This window comes from Drosophila rhopaloa, unplaced genomic scaffold (genome assembly GCF_018152115.1).
Source record: "Drosophila rhopaloa isolate 14029-0021.01 unplaced genomic scaffold, ASM1815211v1 contig_178, whole genome shotgun sequence".
NCBI lineage: Eukaryota > Metazoa > Arthropoda > Insecta > Diptera > Drosophilidae > Drosophila > Drosophila rhopaloa.
This window is the reverse complement of record NW_025335059.1, coordinates 11,245,352-11,259,519: the sequence shown is the minus strand read 5'-3', so window position 1 is coordinate 11,259,519 and position 14,168 is coordinate 11,245,352. Positions and strand designations below refer to the sequence as shown.

The following is a 14,168-nucleotide window of genomic DNA, read 5'->3' as shown; positions in this document are numbered from 1 at the left end:
AACTTTTTGATATCCTGTACAAATGATCGCTCACCTTTGGGTCTGGATTGGCTGTGCCCCACAGGGTATGCAAATACATATCGAAATACGCGGCGTAGTTAAGAGCGCAAATTATTTGCACGAAAATATTTTTATGCCCAGAAGACTGGAGGCCGCCGGGCCACTTCCGGAAAAGTCGCGCAACTTGCCACTTGGCGTGTGTGGCGCACATTTCGCTCCTCGGGGAGTCGTTGCCCCAGCCAATTTGCAACTGCCAACAGCCAGTGGTGCTCATTTTATTTTTTTGGAAATAAAGAATTGCCTGGCGTTTAAGAAACCACAGACTATTTGTTTTTTTGTCTTTAATAAAAGAAAAATATATATAAAAGATAAAAGATAAAAAAATGTATTAATCAAGCCACCAAATTAAGTTCGAGCCATGAAGACATTACCAAGAGTAATAAAATTTCAGTTATGGAATTTCGACAGTAATAAAAATTTGTCTGGAGCAACAACCGAGTAAGAAATTGTAGTCTGGCCGGAAAAAAGGCTCAATAACCATCACTGCCGCTAAGGACATACCAAAAGAAAAAAATTGAAAAGCGGCCAGCCCAGAAAGAAGTAGTAGTATCAGAAGTGGAGGTATTGTTTCTGAAGCCCGGCAATTACCTTTGATTGGTCACTTAAGGTACGTTCGCGATCTTGGATCAAATTTTATTGGCAAATGATTTAAGGAAAGTTATAGAGTAGACACAAGGTCAGACTGTGATAAAACGTACAATTTTTTTTAGAAATTTAACTTGAATTTTGTACACAACACACTTGTAATGGAGAGTGAGCATTCACTGTTCGCTTTCGAGCTTTTTGAAAATAGCAGCGGCAGACTTGAATTGTTCCCTTTTGCAGTTGGTGCACTTGGAGTCCTGGGAATTGTTGACTGGAATTCTGGCCACCGGTTGAGCCGAATTCAGGTGCAGTGGTTCCGTTTGCAGGGCTATCTTGGCCTCGAAAAAGAGTTTTGCCCCACTGACGCCCACCTGGGATACGTCTACGGCTTGACTCGTGGCCAAACGCTGATTATCGCGATCCTGCAGAGTCCACTTGCGTAACTCCATGCGGTGCATCAAAGTTCCGTGGACGAGTAGAACCTGGCAGAAGTTCATCCGCTCCTCGTGATTACCCACCACATGGGTCATTACATTTTTGACTGCCAAATGGGTCTGTGGCATCTGCAATATCTCCAGGAATCTCTTGAGTTCTGTCAGACTTATATATCCATCCAGATCTTCATCCACCTGCATAAAACTGGAAAAGGCTGATTCTATTTCGCTGCGATTGAACCAAGCCGAAAAACGTTGTTGGACTTCTTCTAAGCTTATTTCGTAATCACCATCACTGCCTTCGGGCGTGAGGATAATGGATCGTTGTTCCATTACGACTTTAACGTAGGAGGAATTTTCCTTGAGATTTTCACCAGAGTAGGGCTCTTTTTCCAGCTTATCCTGTTGCTGATTGTTATTAGGATCCGTTAGAGCAATCTCAACGCCACTATCCAAACTCACGGTGGATGCGTCGGGTAGCTCTCTTTTGAGGATCGATTGTCTGATGTATTTGTAGGAGCAACAGGAAGTGAATGACGAACCGGAAGTGAGCTCCTCCTCTTCTAATGAGCAGAGCTCTTGCGTAAGCTTTATGTCATTGGGATCTTCGGTTTCCTCTGATTTTTCAAGTTCCTTTGTGTATTCCGCCTCCTCTAGAGCTACTAGAATATTCTCCGCCTCCACTGGAACCCTGAAGTCCTCCTCAGCAAGCTCTGGACTTTGCGGCTTGGTGTCTACCTCATAGCAATCCTCAACCTTCAACAACTTTTCAATCTCGATTTTAAGAAAGTTTCGGAGAGACGTCTGACTTTTGTTTAGCGTTGCTGCTGGGATTTCGAACTCGTCCCCGACGCCGAAAGCCTCCGACATAATATGCAGTTTCAGTTTTGCAACAAATTAATTGCAACGAAGGTACACAAAAAATAGTTACCAAAGTACATATGTAAAAATTATAAATGTAAAAAGCTTGATTTTTTTTAGTTTATAATTTGCCTAAGGTTTCTGATATACTTTTCGTGTATGACTGACAGTTAAATCAACAGTGTCAGTGAAACGTGTATTTTCCGTTAACAATTAAACTTTTAAATTATATAACCGTTTTTTTAATGTTAAAAATTTAGTTGTCAATGTTTCAAATGTTAATATAAATTTTTTTAAATTTAATTTTAATTTAATTAATACATGTATATAAATCTGATTACTTAGACTTTACTTACTTATTCTTCTGAAAAAAAGAGTCTTTAATCTTTTTAGGCATAATTTTAAAAGTGTTCGGAAAACAATTCTGAATTAGTTAAATGATCTTTTTTTCATATAGATATAATGGGCTTAAGTAGTAGATGGGTATGATTTTTACATATAAGTAAATCTCCTATAACTTTGTTCGTGTTCTAGTTACTGAGGTTGTTTGTTCATTAATGATTGAATGGCTCTCGTATTCCCCACGAAGGTCCTACCAATTCCCCGTCAAGTTTTTTACGGTCGGGGCTCCTGAGTCCCATCTCCACTTGAGATTAATGGCTAAGGACGAATTTCGGCACGTCCGCTCGGTGCGGGCCCAGTTAACATGCCATGGCCATAAACAGTTAATTAAGCTTTTATTGGTTACTCTTTTTGTTTGGCTTTCGGACCGCCTGACCGGCTGACTGGCTGACATTTCACGTTTTATTTGTCAAACAAGCGGCCAAAAAGTGACGACCATAAACGGCGACCCAACCGCCTTGGTTGCGGCTATATGGCCACCGATCCACCTCCGACTTTCGGAGGAGCTAGTTGCCGTGTGGCATCTCCCCCCGTTTTTTGCCTGGCTTATTTATTCACTCATTTCGTGTGCAAAAATATTTGGTGATAACGAGCTGGCAGCCCACGGCGACTTGTCATGTTTAAACCACATTTATTTGCCGCTGCCTTTGCCCGGGCGGCAATAAAAAAGTGTTCGTATTTCGTATATAAGCGAAAATTTTTTGTTTTGCTGGCTTGTATTCATTCTTTTTTTTTTTTTTTTTTCCGGGTTAGCGAACGAGCGGCGAGAAATGTCAGCAAAAAGTTTCGGGCTTCGGCATTTAATTTACATAGCAAAGTTTTCCTTATTTCGACAATGCTGATTATAAAATTTCCGGCGAAATAAGAACGGGCGAAAAAGCCTGACAACTGGGTTAAAGCATCGCAAGGTACCAAAAAAAGGTTAGCATGGGGAGTGGGTGGAGGAAAGTTGTGCAGCTCTTTAATCAATCCCACAACACAAAAAAAGTGTTCTTATAAAAAGAAAATATTTTTATAACAAGCCATTTGCGAACTAAATTTTAGTTTAACCACTTCTTTGAGTATGATAAAAAATTGTATATTTAAATAGGCAGGGGAAACATTCAGAGTTATTGGTATTCTTAAAAAAGAGTTCAAGATCCATTATTTTCAGAGAGATTTCCGTTTTGGGACTACCTACGACCTGAAAAAGCCTCCTTTCTGCCAAGAGAAACTTTTGGCTTGGCCCAAAAGTGTCAAAACAACTGGCTCGGAGGCTGCTCCGCCCAAAGAAAGTGTAAGTTGTTGATTTCTTAAGCCAGCGCAAACAAAGGATGATGGCAGAGTCCCCCTTTAAATGTAAGAACACCCACAAGAGCTACTCTGCTCTTGGCCAGTGGCCAAAAGTCATTTTTTGCCAGTGGCTTTCGACTTTCGGGAAGTTCATGAAAAACTGCAAGCAAAATTGAAATGCAGGCTTGCGCATAAATTGCAGACCAACAGCCGTGTAACATTTGGGAAAAACAAATAAAATCACTGCCTGCTGGTCGATCATAATTAATGATTGCAACTGGCATTTTACATTCCGTTGCGGGGCATAATAAATCTCAATATAACTCAGGCGATTGTTACTGTCTAAGCTTTGACATTTGATGAAAGGGTTGGGCCTCCTCTTTTGGGGATCCTGCATCAACCGTTTGTCAAAGAAGGTCCAGCTTAAAGCCCAAAACACTTGGCTCAGGTCCAGTTTTTGCTCAAGAAAAAAGTATATATAAGTATAGGCCCGTATACATATATCTTTGCCTTTTCCCTTTCTTTAGTCTGGAAAGCCAAATTGATTGCTTGAAAAATTTCAGCCTCATTCCCGGGCATTTTCAGTCATTCAGAGCCCTTGCCTTTTTTCGCCCATTTATTTTTTGGTCGTTTGGGATTTCACTTAATTGAAACCTTAAATGTTTTTACATTGCGTTCGCCTACAGCGTGAAACGAAGCCGCAGCACGCGATAGAGGTTGCAAAAGGCAGTATCCGTGAAGCTAGCAAGCTTTTTACTGGGCTCATTCAAACCCACATGGGAAAAACGGAAACACACATTCACAGAACCAAAGTCAATCAATCAAATTGCCATTCAATATTTGCCGGACTTTGGTTAGTTTATCAGTATTTTTAAAGGATTTCGAGGGCTGCGAGTGTCACTTTACTATTGACCTTTTTGAAGCCAATATCTGTGCAATAAAAAAAACATTTTTTTTTACATTATATATAGTTAATAGTTCGATTCAAAAAATATGTCCTAAGAAATTTAAAATCTTTTTAAAAGGTGGCCAAAATTAGTTACATATTTTTTTCAAAAATTTTTTTTACTATATTTTTTAAGCAGTCTGAACCTAGAGAAAATTTTAATTATTCATTAAGTCCTTGAGTAAAAGGACGATATTTTTATAATTTTATATTCCTTTTCGTCGGGGTCGTTGACCCTTTGCCGGCAATTAAAGTGACCCCTTAAAATAAATAAAAAATTAAGGTTATACACCCAATTTCATTTCTAGTATATATTTGTATGGCCATTAAAGTCATAATTTCACATTAAATGCAGACGTGACTGCGGCAAAGAGCGGACCGCCGAAATGTCCCAAAGGGCGCCACATGAACCCAACTGAGGCGACCCTGTCTTGGCGGCCGTTTTTCTTTTTCCCTGGCTTTCCCGCCAGGCAGCACAAACATTAATAAGTCAATTGATGTTTGGTTAACCCACCGTGGTGGCAAGGGGGTGAATGTTAGCCAGTTCGGCCAGTTCGTCATTCAAGTGGCAGAGGCTCCCAGGCGGCGACATGCGTGTGCTCGCATTTATCCCAACGGGAACTGAGACTAATTGCAATTTATGTACGCAATAAAACATTCGCCAAACGGCTGTCATTCGTTACGGCCGATGGTTATAAATTTATGAAGAAAACAAATTCGACGATTGGCCCGGGGCTTTATTAATCAAGTCGCTGCCAGGACAGCGGCCCCCTGGTGACCTGGAGTCAATTGGAGTCAATGCTCAAATAATCACCGCAACTCGGGCACACAAAAAAAAGGGAAAATGAATGCCTTGATTGGGTAAGCCGGAATTTGATTTAACGCGCGGAATCAGGGCATAAAGGCCATTAAAAAATTTACTACTGCATTACATAAGGATCCAAAGAACACAAAATTTAACTGCCGCAGTCGTTACGCTCGAGGCATTAAAAGTAATCTGCTTAGCATTTTGCGGGAAATTATTCGACCAGTAGAAACAGGTGGCCAAAGGATACTGAACGAAAAGGATTTCGGTCGGGAAGTGCGGATGCTCTTTTGGCGGATTAAAGGTATTTTTTAAGTGCCATATTTTTGTGCCTATGAAAAATGTATCAATGAAACAAATGAATAAAGCCCCAATTTTTATTTAAGTGCGGAAATATGGAGCTCTTTAATCGATTTTTTTCAGCAAACAAATTGTAATATTCAGAAATAATAAATCAACATATAAAAACGTGACAATTTTTTATTTAAAGTTTTGACTTAAATTATTTTCTATTAAACAATTTTATAAGTTAAGGTACAGGTTGCAAACTATTTGAAAAACCTTTAGTACCCTTTATTAAAGTCACCCTAAGCTGCAGCAAATTTAGCAGCAACCAGCGATAGAGATAGATGGGCAGGAAAAAGAAGGAGACGATCTACGGAAGCTGCTTTGGGCTTCTTCTCCATTTGAAGTGATTGCCGTGCACAATTCGCGCTAAAAGCTTTCACTTGCCAATTGCCGATGAAAACAAATGTGCCGCAGTCCGCAGTCTCCTCTTTTCCTATCTTCACCTAGTGCCTACTCAACCGGTTGGGATTGGCCCCAGCAGATGATTCTGTTTTTGCAGTTGTTTTGGCCAACAGAAGTCTAACTTGGCCAGCCGCATCAAGTTGGGGAAATGTGAATGGAAAAGAAAGCGAAGGGTAAATACTCTAAATAAATTATGGAATGACGTTGGATTCAAGTTAAGTAACAAGAAGTGAAAGCCAATATGAATTTAATACGTAACATTGTATAGTATTACACTTTGAAAAAGGTATTGAAGTCTTTATATATGTTATCACTTTATATATTTTCATTAAAAGGAATGATATTTTTGGTCACTATATTTTATTTATAAAATAAATCCATAAAATACTGTGGAAAGTTCTGTAAATATAAATATCGTAATTTAGATATATTAAAATTCCATTTCAATGCCCCTAATCGATTTCAAAATACATAGACACCTAGAGGAAGTAGCTCGGAAAACAAAGCACTCAGTGCTGCTCAATGGGGTTTTGCTATCAGCACAGAGCTAATTGAAAACTACTTCCCAGTCCACATCTATACACACTCACCCAGAAAAGACAGATGGAGAGCAACAGCCAGTGCTGCCAGCAGCCAAATTTAAAGCAGATTGCCAAAACGAGCATAGAAGAGAATCAATTAGAAACAGAAAACATTTTACTGCATATTTTAGTTTTTTTAGGAAAATGGCTAAATTTTTAGTTTAATGCCTGAACTTTTTTTTTCTAAATATTTACTGCTTAATCGGCATGTTGCCACGGCAAATGCGTATTTTATTATACTTTAAATAATTATACTTTAAATGTTTAAATTAAATAGCTTTTTTGGAAAAAAAATTGTTTATTCAAATTTTTTTGCAACAATGCGTTTAACTTAAAGAAAAAGTTAAAATTCGAAATAAAACTGTTTTATTATTATGTTATAAAATTTAATATCTCTCTCATTTAATATTTCTCTCATACTTGAAAAAAAAGTCTAGACTAAATCACTATTGATACAATCTTAATCCCATTTCAGCAATGGAACAAATTATTTTAGTAATAAAATTAAATTAATAAGATATCTTAATCACGTTATACTGCATCGATCACACAAATTATACATCAAGGAAATAGACGAGCCGACAGCACTGGCAACAGCAAAAACAAGGAAAAGAAACCCGCACATTACTCAAACGCAACGTTGGTCATGGCCCACTATTGTACCCATTGTTGTTACTGTGGGCCAAAGGTTGTTGGGGTTGGGCACGTCTAAGCATTTTGCATTTTTCTGCTGCCTATTAATGCCGTTGCATGGTTTCTGGTGTCTGTCAGTGTACTGAAAAGAAATTTTAACCCAAATAGCTTCATTTAATTTTACCACGATATATGCAATTTACAAATGTAAGAGATGTTTGCAAACATGGCATTAATGTAGATAATTGATATATGTCTATTCAAAACGAAAGCCAATAAATTAATTTCCATTTTAAATCATATATGTTTTCATATTTTTTCCTCTGTGTGCCTTGAACATATTTAATTTTCAAGTTTTCCCGCAGTGGCTTAGTACGTGATGCGGCATGCGGAAGGTGAACAAAAGATGGAGGGGCGGGAAGTTTTTGGGTCAGAATTAGGCGTGGTCTTTCAACACTTCCGCTTTTGGCGGCTGTTTACTGAACTCGTTGAACTCTCCGCCAGGTGCCAATCACCCGCCATTCAGCCGTTAATAGCAACAAATGGCAACACCTGAAAGCGTACTTCATCAGGGGCGGAGAACTTAAGTGCATTCTCAAATGCTTCCGTTTCTTTTCCGCTGCAAAGAGTGTTTCATGCAATGGCAGAATTCAGTCTTTCTTGCTGCGTTCAATATCCACGCTCCGTCCTGATTTAGAATTAATAAAGGCAGCTCAGTTCCCCCTTATTTTATTATATTTCTCCTTACCTTTTTGCTGTCGCGAACAGCAGTTGATTTCACCTGGCATTGTCTTCGCCAACACACACACATGCAAATGGGAAGCTGTATATAAATGTGTTGCATACATTTCAGCGCCAAGATTTATGCACAAGCAACTCCGGATGGCGATAGCTGCTGCATATGGGTAAGTTCATCCTGCTGCCTTTTTACGTTTATGCAAAGTGCAACGACTAGTACCCATCTCCTCCCACTTTGGGCCCCAAATTCCACGCTCTCGCTCCACCTTTCTTTGTGTGTGTTTTTGCATAAAACTTTACCTGCTGTTGTTTTTGTTTTTATGCGGCATTTGTGTCAAGTACACGACGCAGATTAAAGGCTGCAGCCCGGGAAGATGGCCCAAAGCACAGACCCTTGCAAACAGGCGCACTCGTAGAAAAAGAGATAATCCACAGAAAAAAAATATTATTTATTTCAAATATTTTGGTTAGTATCATTTAACAAGGGGATAGTGAGAATGGAAACATTCGAGGTAAGAACTAATTTACATGCCTTTGTACTCTAACTTCTATTTGTCTACCACGTAGGAAAATAACTAATGTTAAAAATGTAACTTCAAGAACTAAAAGAGTTATACCTGAAATGTTGATTTTAGTTCAGGAATAAATAAAGGTTTTGAGATTTACCATTTCTAAAATATATAAATATTAATTCCCTTTTTTTCCCCCATTTTTTAAGTGCTAAGAGCAGAGGAGTAGTAAAGGAGCATGGTGGGGGAGATAAATGGCCAAGCAGCGCAGCACAAATCGAAAGGAATTGCAATTTAATGGCATAACCTGTGCCAGGAGCCAGTATTCCACTCCTCGTGTGTGTTTACGGCTTTGTATGTGTTTCTGTCCCATATGTTTGCCGGTTGCCATCTGATTGGATAACGTAATGGAATTATGTAATTCGATATTCCTTTAAGATTATGAAAGTCATCCGCTTCAGTTTCTGAAAGCCCTTCGTAAATGTGACGTTAACGTAGCGTTAATAGACACATTATTGGGCATCAGTTTATGGGGCTTTTTAACGTTACTTTGGAATGAACCGATAAAAAGATATTTCTATAAAGTTCCAGTAGAATTTTTATAAAAAATGCTTTCTTTGTTATTTGATTATAAACCACTTAGATTTTCTTAAGTAGATATAATGATGTAAACAACTTTTTAAAAAATGTTTTTAAGTATATTGTTTAAAAATATTATCTTATGAATATATAAATGGAAAGAAAGGAAACAAGAAGTGGCATGCAAACTGTTCTGCATAAAACATATAAATTTATTTTAGTTTATTTACGTTAACATTATCTTTACATTATTTTAAATCGTTGACGTAAGCATCATGGCAAGTCGTCGATATCTAGAATATGATACAGAAAAAACGTGGAGAAGTATTCGCTTTGCTTCGTGTTTTCGGGAGAGAAGATGTAAAACCACAAATCCCTTTGTTTTTCATTTCAAATAAAAATCATTAAATTATATTTGGGTGTAATGAACCAATCACGGCGATCCTACAAATTTGGTGTCAGAAGTGGGATTTACTTCGAAAAACAACACAGAAGCGAACGTGGCACAAAGATTCACTAAAGTCTGAGTGTGTGAATGCGCAGCAGCATTGTCATCGAGGAGGCGTTTTACGCAGAGCAGTCACTGGCAGATCGGTACACCTGAGAGGGAAAGGTGCGCATCGTGCGCAAAAGGTCCGCAAGGAGGAAGGAGACACGAAACTGGCTTGGAAAGCGGAATTCTGGTGAAAAAGCCGGAAAAACAGCGTCAGCGTAGGCAAGGGTGTGTCGGTCAAAGAAGGAAGGAAGACCCGATTCAATAAGCGTGAGCTCAGTTTGTGCATGTTTGCAGAAGTGGAGAGTGAGCGAACGTATCAATATTTTCAACTATTATATTTAATCAAAATTCTTTTATTACCTAACCACTAAGTTAAGTTCAAGAAATCGTTTTAATTTGTCAAATTTTGTAAACAGAGAGCAATAACGAGTACAGAATGCAGAGGGCAGAAATTTTGTCGTTAAACGTAAACGCATGAAAGAGCAATGTCACAGCTAAATTTAGCTACAAGCGGTAGGAAGCAGACATTGCAGGACAGACTTCTGACCACTACAACATAGCAGCTGAGGAAATCGAGGATGAGGAGTCTGAGTACGGGGATGCGACGACGATGCACAGTTCAAGATCTACACCAGGACGGTCGCAGTTCATTTACACTACGCGACATAGAGGACTCCCTTTCTCAGTTCAATGGTACGAGCCAGCCGTCTGTTCACAGCTGGATCCAGGAGTTTGAAGATAATGCAGCAGCAGTCAATGGAATAGTCTTCAAATGTTCATCTATCGAAGCAATTGCAAAAGGGCGCGAAAATATTCGTTCGAAGCCAGTCAGGCATTTCCAACTGGTCATCTCTAAAGCGAGCATTAGTCGCTGAGTTCGGATCGAGGTTCGGCAATAAGTTCACCGAATGTTAAAAAACGCCGAAAGGCCCAAAAGAGGATTACAAGGAGATCTCTATTCGCTCATGGAAATAGAAAGCCTGTTAATTTGGATGACGCCAGTCTTAAGAGTACTTCATCGAAGGTATACCCGACTGAGAACCAACAAAACAACTTATATCAGGCCAGGACCGCAGGAGCTAAGGCAAATAAAGGTATATGAAAAATCGAGCAGTCGCCCTCAAGTGGTTAATACGACAAAATCTTATATTACCAACGAAGACAAAAAACCAGATGTGACCAAACAGCACTTCAAAAATGCTTTAAGTGTGGTGATCCTTCACATTTGCACGAGGTGTAACCAGCAAATTAAATGCTACAGGTGCGAACAGCCTGGCCATAAGGCATCGAATTGTCCGGTTACTAGGGCAGCAGATAGGAAGGAAGGAATAAGTGCGAACCAATGACGAACCATATCAGCAGCAGTGGCAAATGTATTTTAAAGAAATTTCATGTAATGGCGTTCGATTTTCCGCTTTGATCGATACAGGCTGATCTCGCCTTATCCGTGACGACTGGTTGAGATGTTGGGAAATATCGAGCTTGTTGAGAAAAGCATTGTCTGGTCGGCATTTGCAACAGTGAGCTAAATACGCTGGCAGTTTCGTAACCCAAGTTTTGGTAGACAACACTTATTTGGACTAAACTTCATGTTGCTAGCAGAAATATATTAAGTATTCAGCAGTCATCGGAAATAGCGTACTGAAGCTAGTGGACTGATATTCTCAGAGAAGTCGGTAAAATTTCAACCAAAGAAACTGAATATCCAGGAATCGTTTACCACAGAGCAAGAGGTAGAGTCAGAGTTACAGATATTCCAGGAATATCCTGAAAGTGCTTTTCGCCGAAAGTGAGGCCCGAGATTGACGTTGCTCACCTGGATAGACCAATTGCGAAACTGGAGAGATTTGATCATTAACTACAAGCCAGAAAAAAGAAGGACAGTCCCATTCAAATGAAGATTTTGTTAAATGACGAGTACCCAGTCTAGAACGTCCTCGACGTATTTCACAGCAGACAAGTCAATGTAGACAACCAGGTTGAGAAATGGCTAGCAGAAAAATTATTCAGCCAAGTTCATCGAGTATGCCTCACCTTTGTCTTGGTACCAAAAAGGACGGCAGCAAGCGGCTTGTTGCGACTATAGACGGCTAAACGCGAAGATTGCCAAAGATCATTTGATGCCACATAGATGATGTCATTGAAAGACTGCAGAAACAGCTTCCACAACACGATTTAGGAATGGATTTTCCATGTACCAGTTGACCAGAATTCGACAAAGTATACATCTTTCGTACGCATGCAGGGCAATTTGAATTTTTATATGTCCCGTTTGGAATTTCAAATTCACCAGCCGTATTTTCAAGATTTATTTATGCAATTTTACTGGATATGGTGCAAGATGGTACAGTTGTAACATACATGGATGATCTCATTATTCCCTCTAAGGATGTAAATGAAGGAATCCAAAAGCTAGAGCGTGTCTTAAACGAGCTTCAGAGTATAATTTGAAAATTAAGTGGAGCAAGTGTCAGTTTCTCAAGAAAAGGTTGACTTTTGGGTTATATCGTTGAAGGAGGGACTAAAGACCATCGGAAGCCAAAACGCAAGCAGTCAAGAACTTTCGATTCCACATGATCGGAAGAGTATTCAGCGTTTTCTTGGATTAACATCCTATTTTAGGCGATTCATTGCTGATTACGCGATGAAGGCGAAACCACTTTCGACTTGCTTCGTAAGGAAGTTCCCTTCCGATTCGATGAAGACAACGCCTAGCATTTGAGCAACTAAAGGTAGCGTTGATATCGCACCGGTGCTGCGATTATACAATCAAAAGCTCAAACGGAGATACACACGACGCTTATGCACGGCTAGGAGGAGTTCTTCTCCAAAAGATTCGGACGATCAACAGTGGCACCTATCCAATATCTTAGCCGAAAACGAAACAGCTGAAGAAAATACCACTCTAGAGCTCGAAGTGTTGGCCATAGTCGAAGCTTTGAAAAAATGGCGTATCTATTTATTGGGTATAAAGTTTAAAATATAACCGACGCAATGCCTTTGCGTTAACAATGAAAAACGGCGAAATCCCTTTAAGAGTGTCACGGTGGGCATTGTTTCTCCAAGACTATGACTATGTTATGAACATCGAAGTGGCAGCAAAATGCGGCACGTAGATGCCTTGAGTCGTGTTTCATGTCTAATGTTGGAAGACACTCTGCAACATAAATTGCAGGAAGCACAGGAGCAGGACGAATGGGTTCGCGCAGTAATGGCCGCCCTCGAAAACAGCACTTACGATGACTTTTTCGTTAGGTATGGTATTTTATACAAGGATCCTGTCAAAGAGTTGATCGTGGTGCCGAGTCTGATGGAAGAGGAAATCATTCGTATGGCCCATAAGCAAGGACATTTCTCAGTAAAAAGAACTCAGGAAGCTGTTGAAGACTTTTACATACCGAACTTGTCGAAGAAAGTAGTTAGAGTGGTAAAAGCTGCGTCGAATGTATTGTTTCTGAGAGCAAGGCAGGCAGAAAGGAAGGTTTCTTAACACCAATTAACAAAGCCAATAAGCCGTTGGAAACATATCACGTTGACCATGTAGGTCCAATGGAACAGACCGGCAAGAACTATAATTACATTCTCGTGGTGATAGATGCGTTCTCTAAGTTCGTCTGGCTCCACCCGACAAAAACTACAACGGCTGAAGGAGTTATCGATCGACTACTCGTCAAGCGGCAGTGTTTGGAAACCCTAGGCGCATAATTTCAGACAGAGGGCTGCATTTGTTGCAAATACATTTAAACAATACTGCGACGAGAACGGAATACAGCATCTGATGATTACCACCGGAGTTCCCCGAGGAAATGGTCAAGTGGAGCGGATCCATAGGATCGTGATTCCGATGTTAGCCAAGCTTTGTCAGGAAAAACCGTGTAGTTGGTATAAACATTTAGAAGTTGTACAGCAAGTAATGAACAGTACACCCCCAAGAAGCACGAGATTCTCACCTTTTAAGATACTGACAGGCGTTGAAATGAGAACTAACAAAGTATCAGAGCTGAACATGTTCCTTGAAGACGCCGCTATTGAAGAGTTAGACCAGGAAAGAGAAACTATTCGTATGGAAGCGCAGGATAACATTGCCAAAATTCAGCAGGAGAATCGTAGATCCTTTAACAAGACGCGTAAGAAGGAGTTACATTACAAATTAAACGAGCTAGTAGCTATAAAGCGCACGCAGTACGGCACCGGCTTAAAGTTGAAACAAAAGTTCTTTGGACCTTACAAAATAGTCAGGACTTTGCCCCACGGCAGATATGATGTGGAAAAAGTTGGTACCATGAAGGCCCAGGGAAAACATCAACCGTTGCAGAATATATGAAGAAATGGAGTCATCAGCCTGAATCTGCAGAAGAACCATCATTCGAGCCGAATGATAATTCAGGATGGCCGATTGTGGGAAAAGAAAGGAAAACAAGAAGTGGTCATGTCTACAACTGTTCTGCATAAAACATATAAGATTTATTTTAGTTTATTTACGTTAACATTATCTTTACATTATTTTAAATCTGTTG

General features: G+C 39.7%; 1 protein-coding gene across 2 annotated transcripts; it reads right to left on the bottom strand.

Annotated features, from left to right (window-relative positions):
• Window positions 1-672: 672 nt before the first annotated feature.
• On the bottom strand, window positions 673-2,082 carry LOC108042489. Of its 2 annotated transcripts, XM_017120813.2 has the most exons (2): window positions 1,542-2,082; window positions 673-1,481 (listed from the first exon to the last, which is right to left on the bottom strand). In XM_017120813.2, the coding sequence occupies exons 1-2, from the start codon at window positions 1,947-1,949 to the stop codon at window positions 822-824; spliced, it is 1,068 nt and encodes a 355-aa protein (XP_016976302.2). In that variant the 5' UTR covers window positions 1,950-2,082; the 3' UTR covers window positions 673-821. The 2 variants fall into 2 exon arrangements, with proteins under 2 accessions (XP_016976302.2, XP_016976301.2); XM_017120812.2 differs by having other exon boundaries at window positions 673-2,082.
• Window positions 2,083-14,168: the final 12,086 nt, after the last annotated feature.

Coding starts and splice junctions, on each gene's coding strand:
- LOC108042489 (XM_017120812.2), bottom strand. CDS start 1,949: ATGTCGGAGGCTTTCGGCGTCGGGGACGAGTTCGAAATCCCAGCAGCA.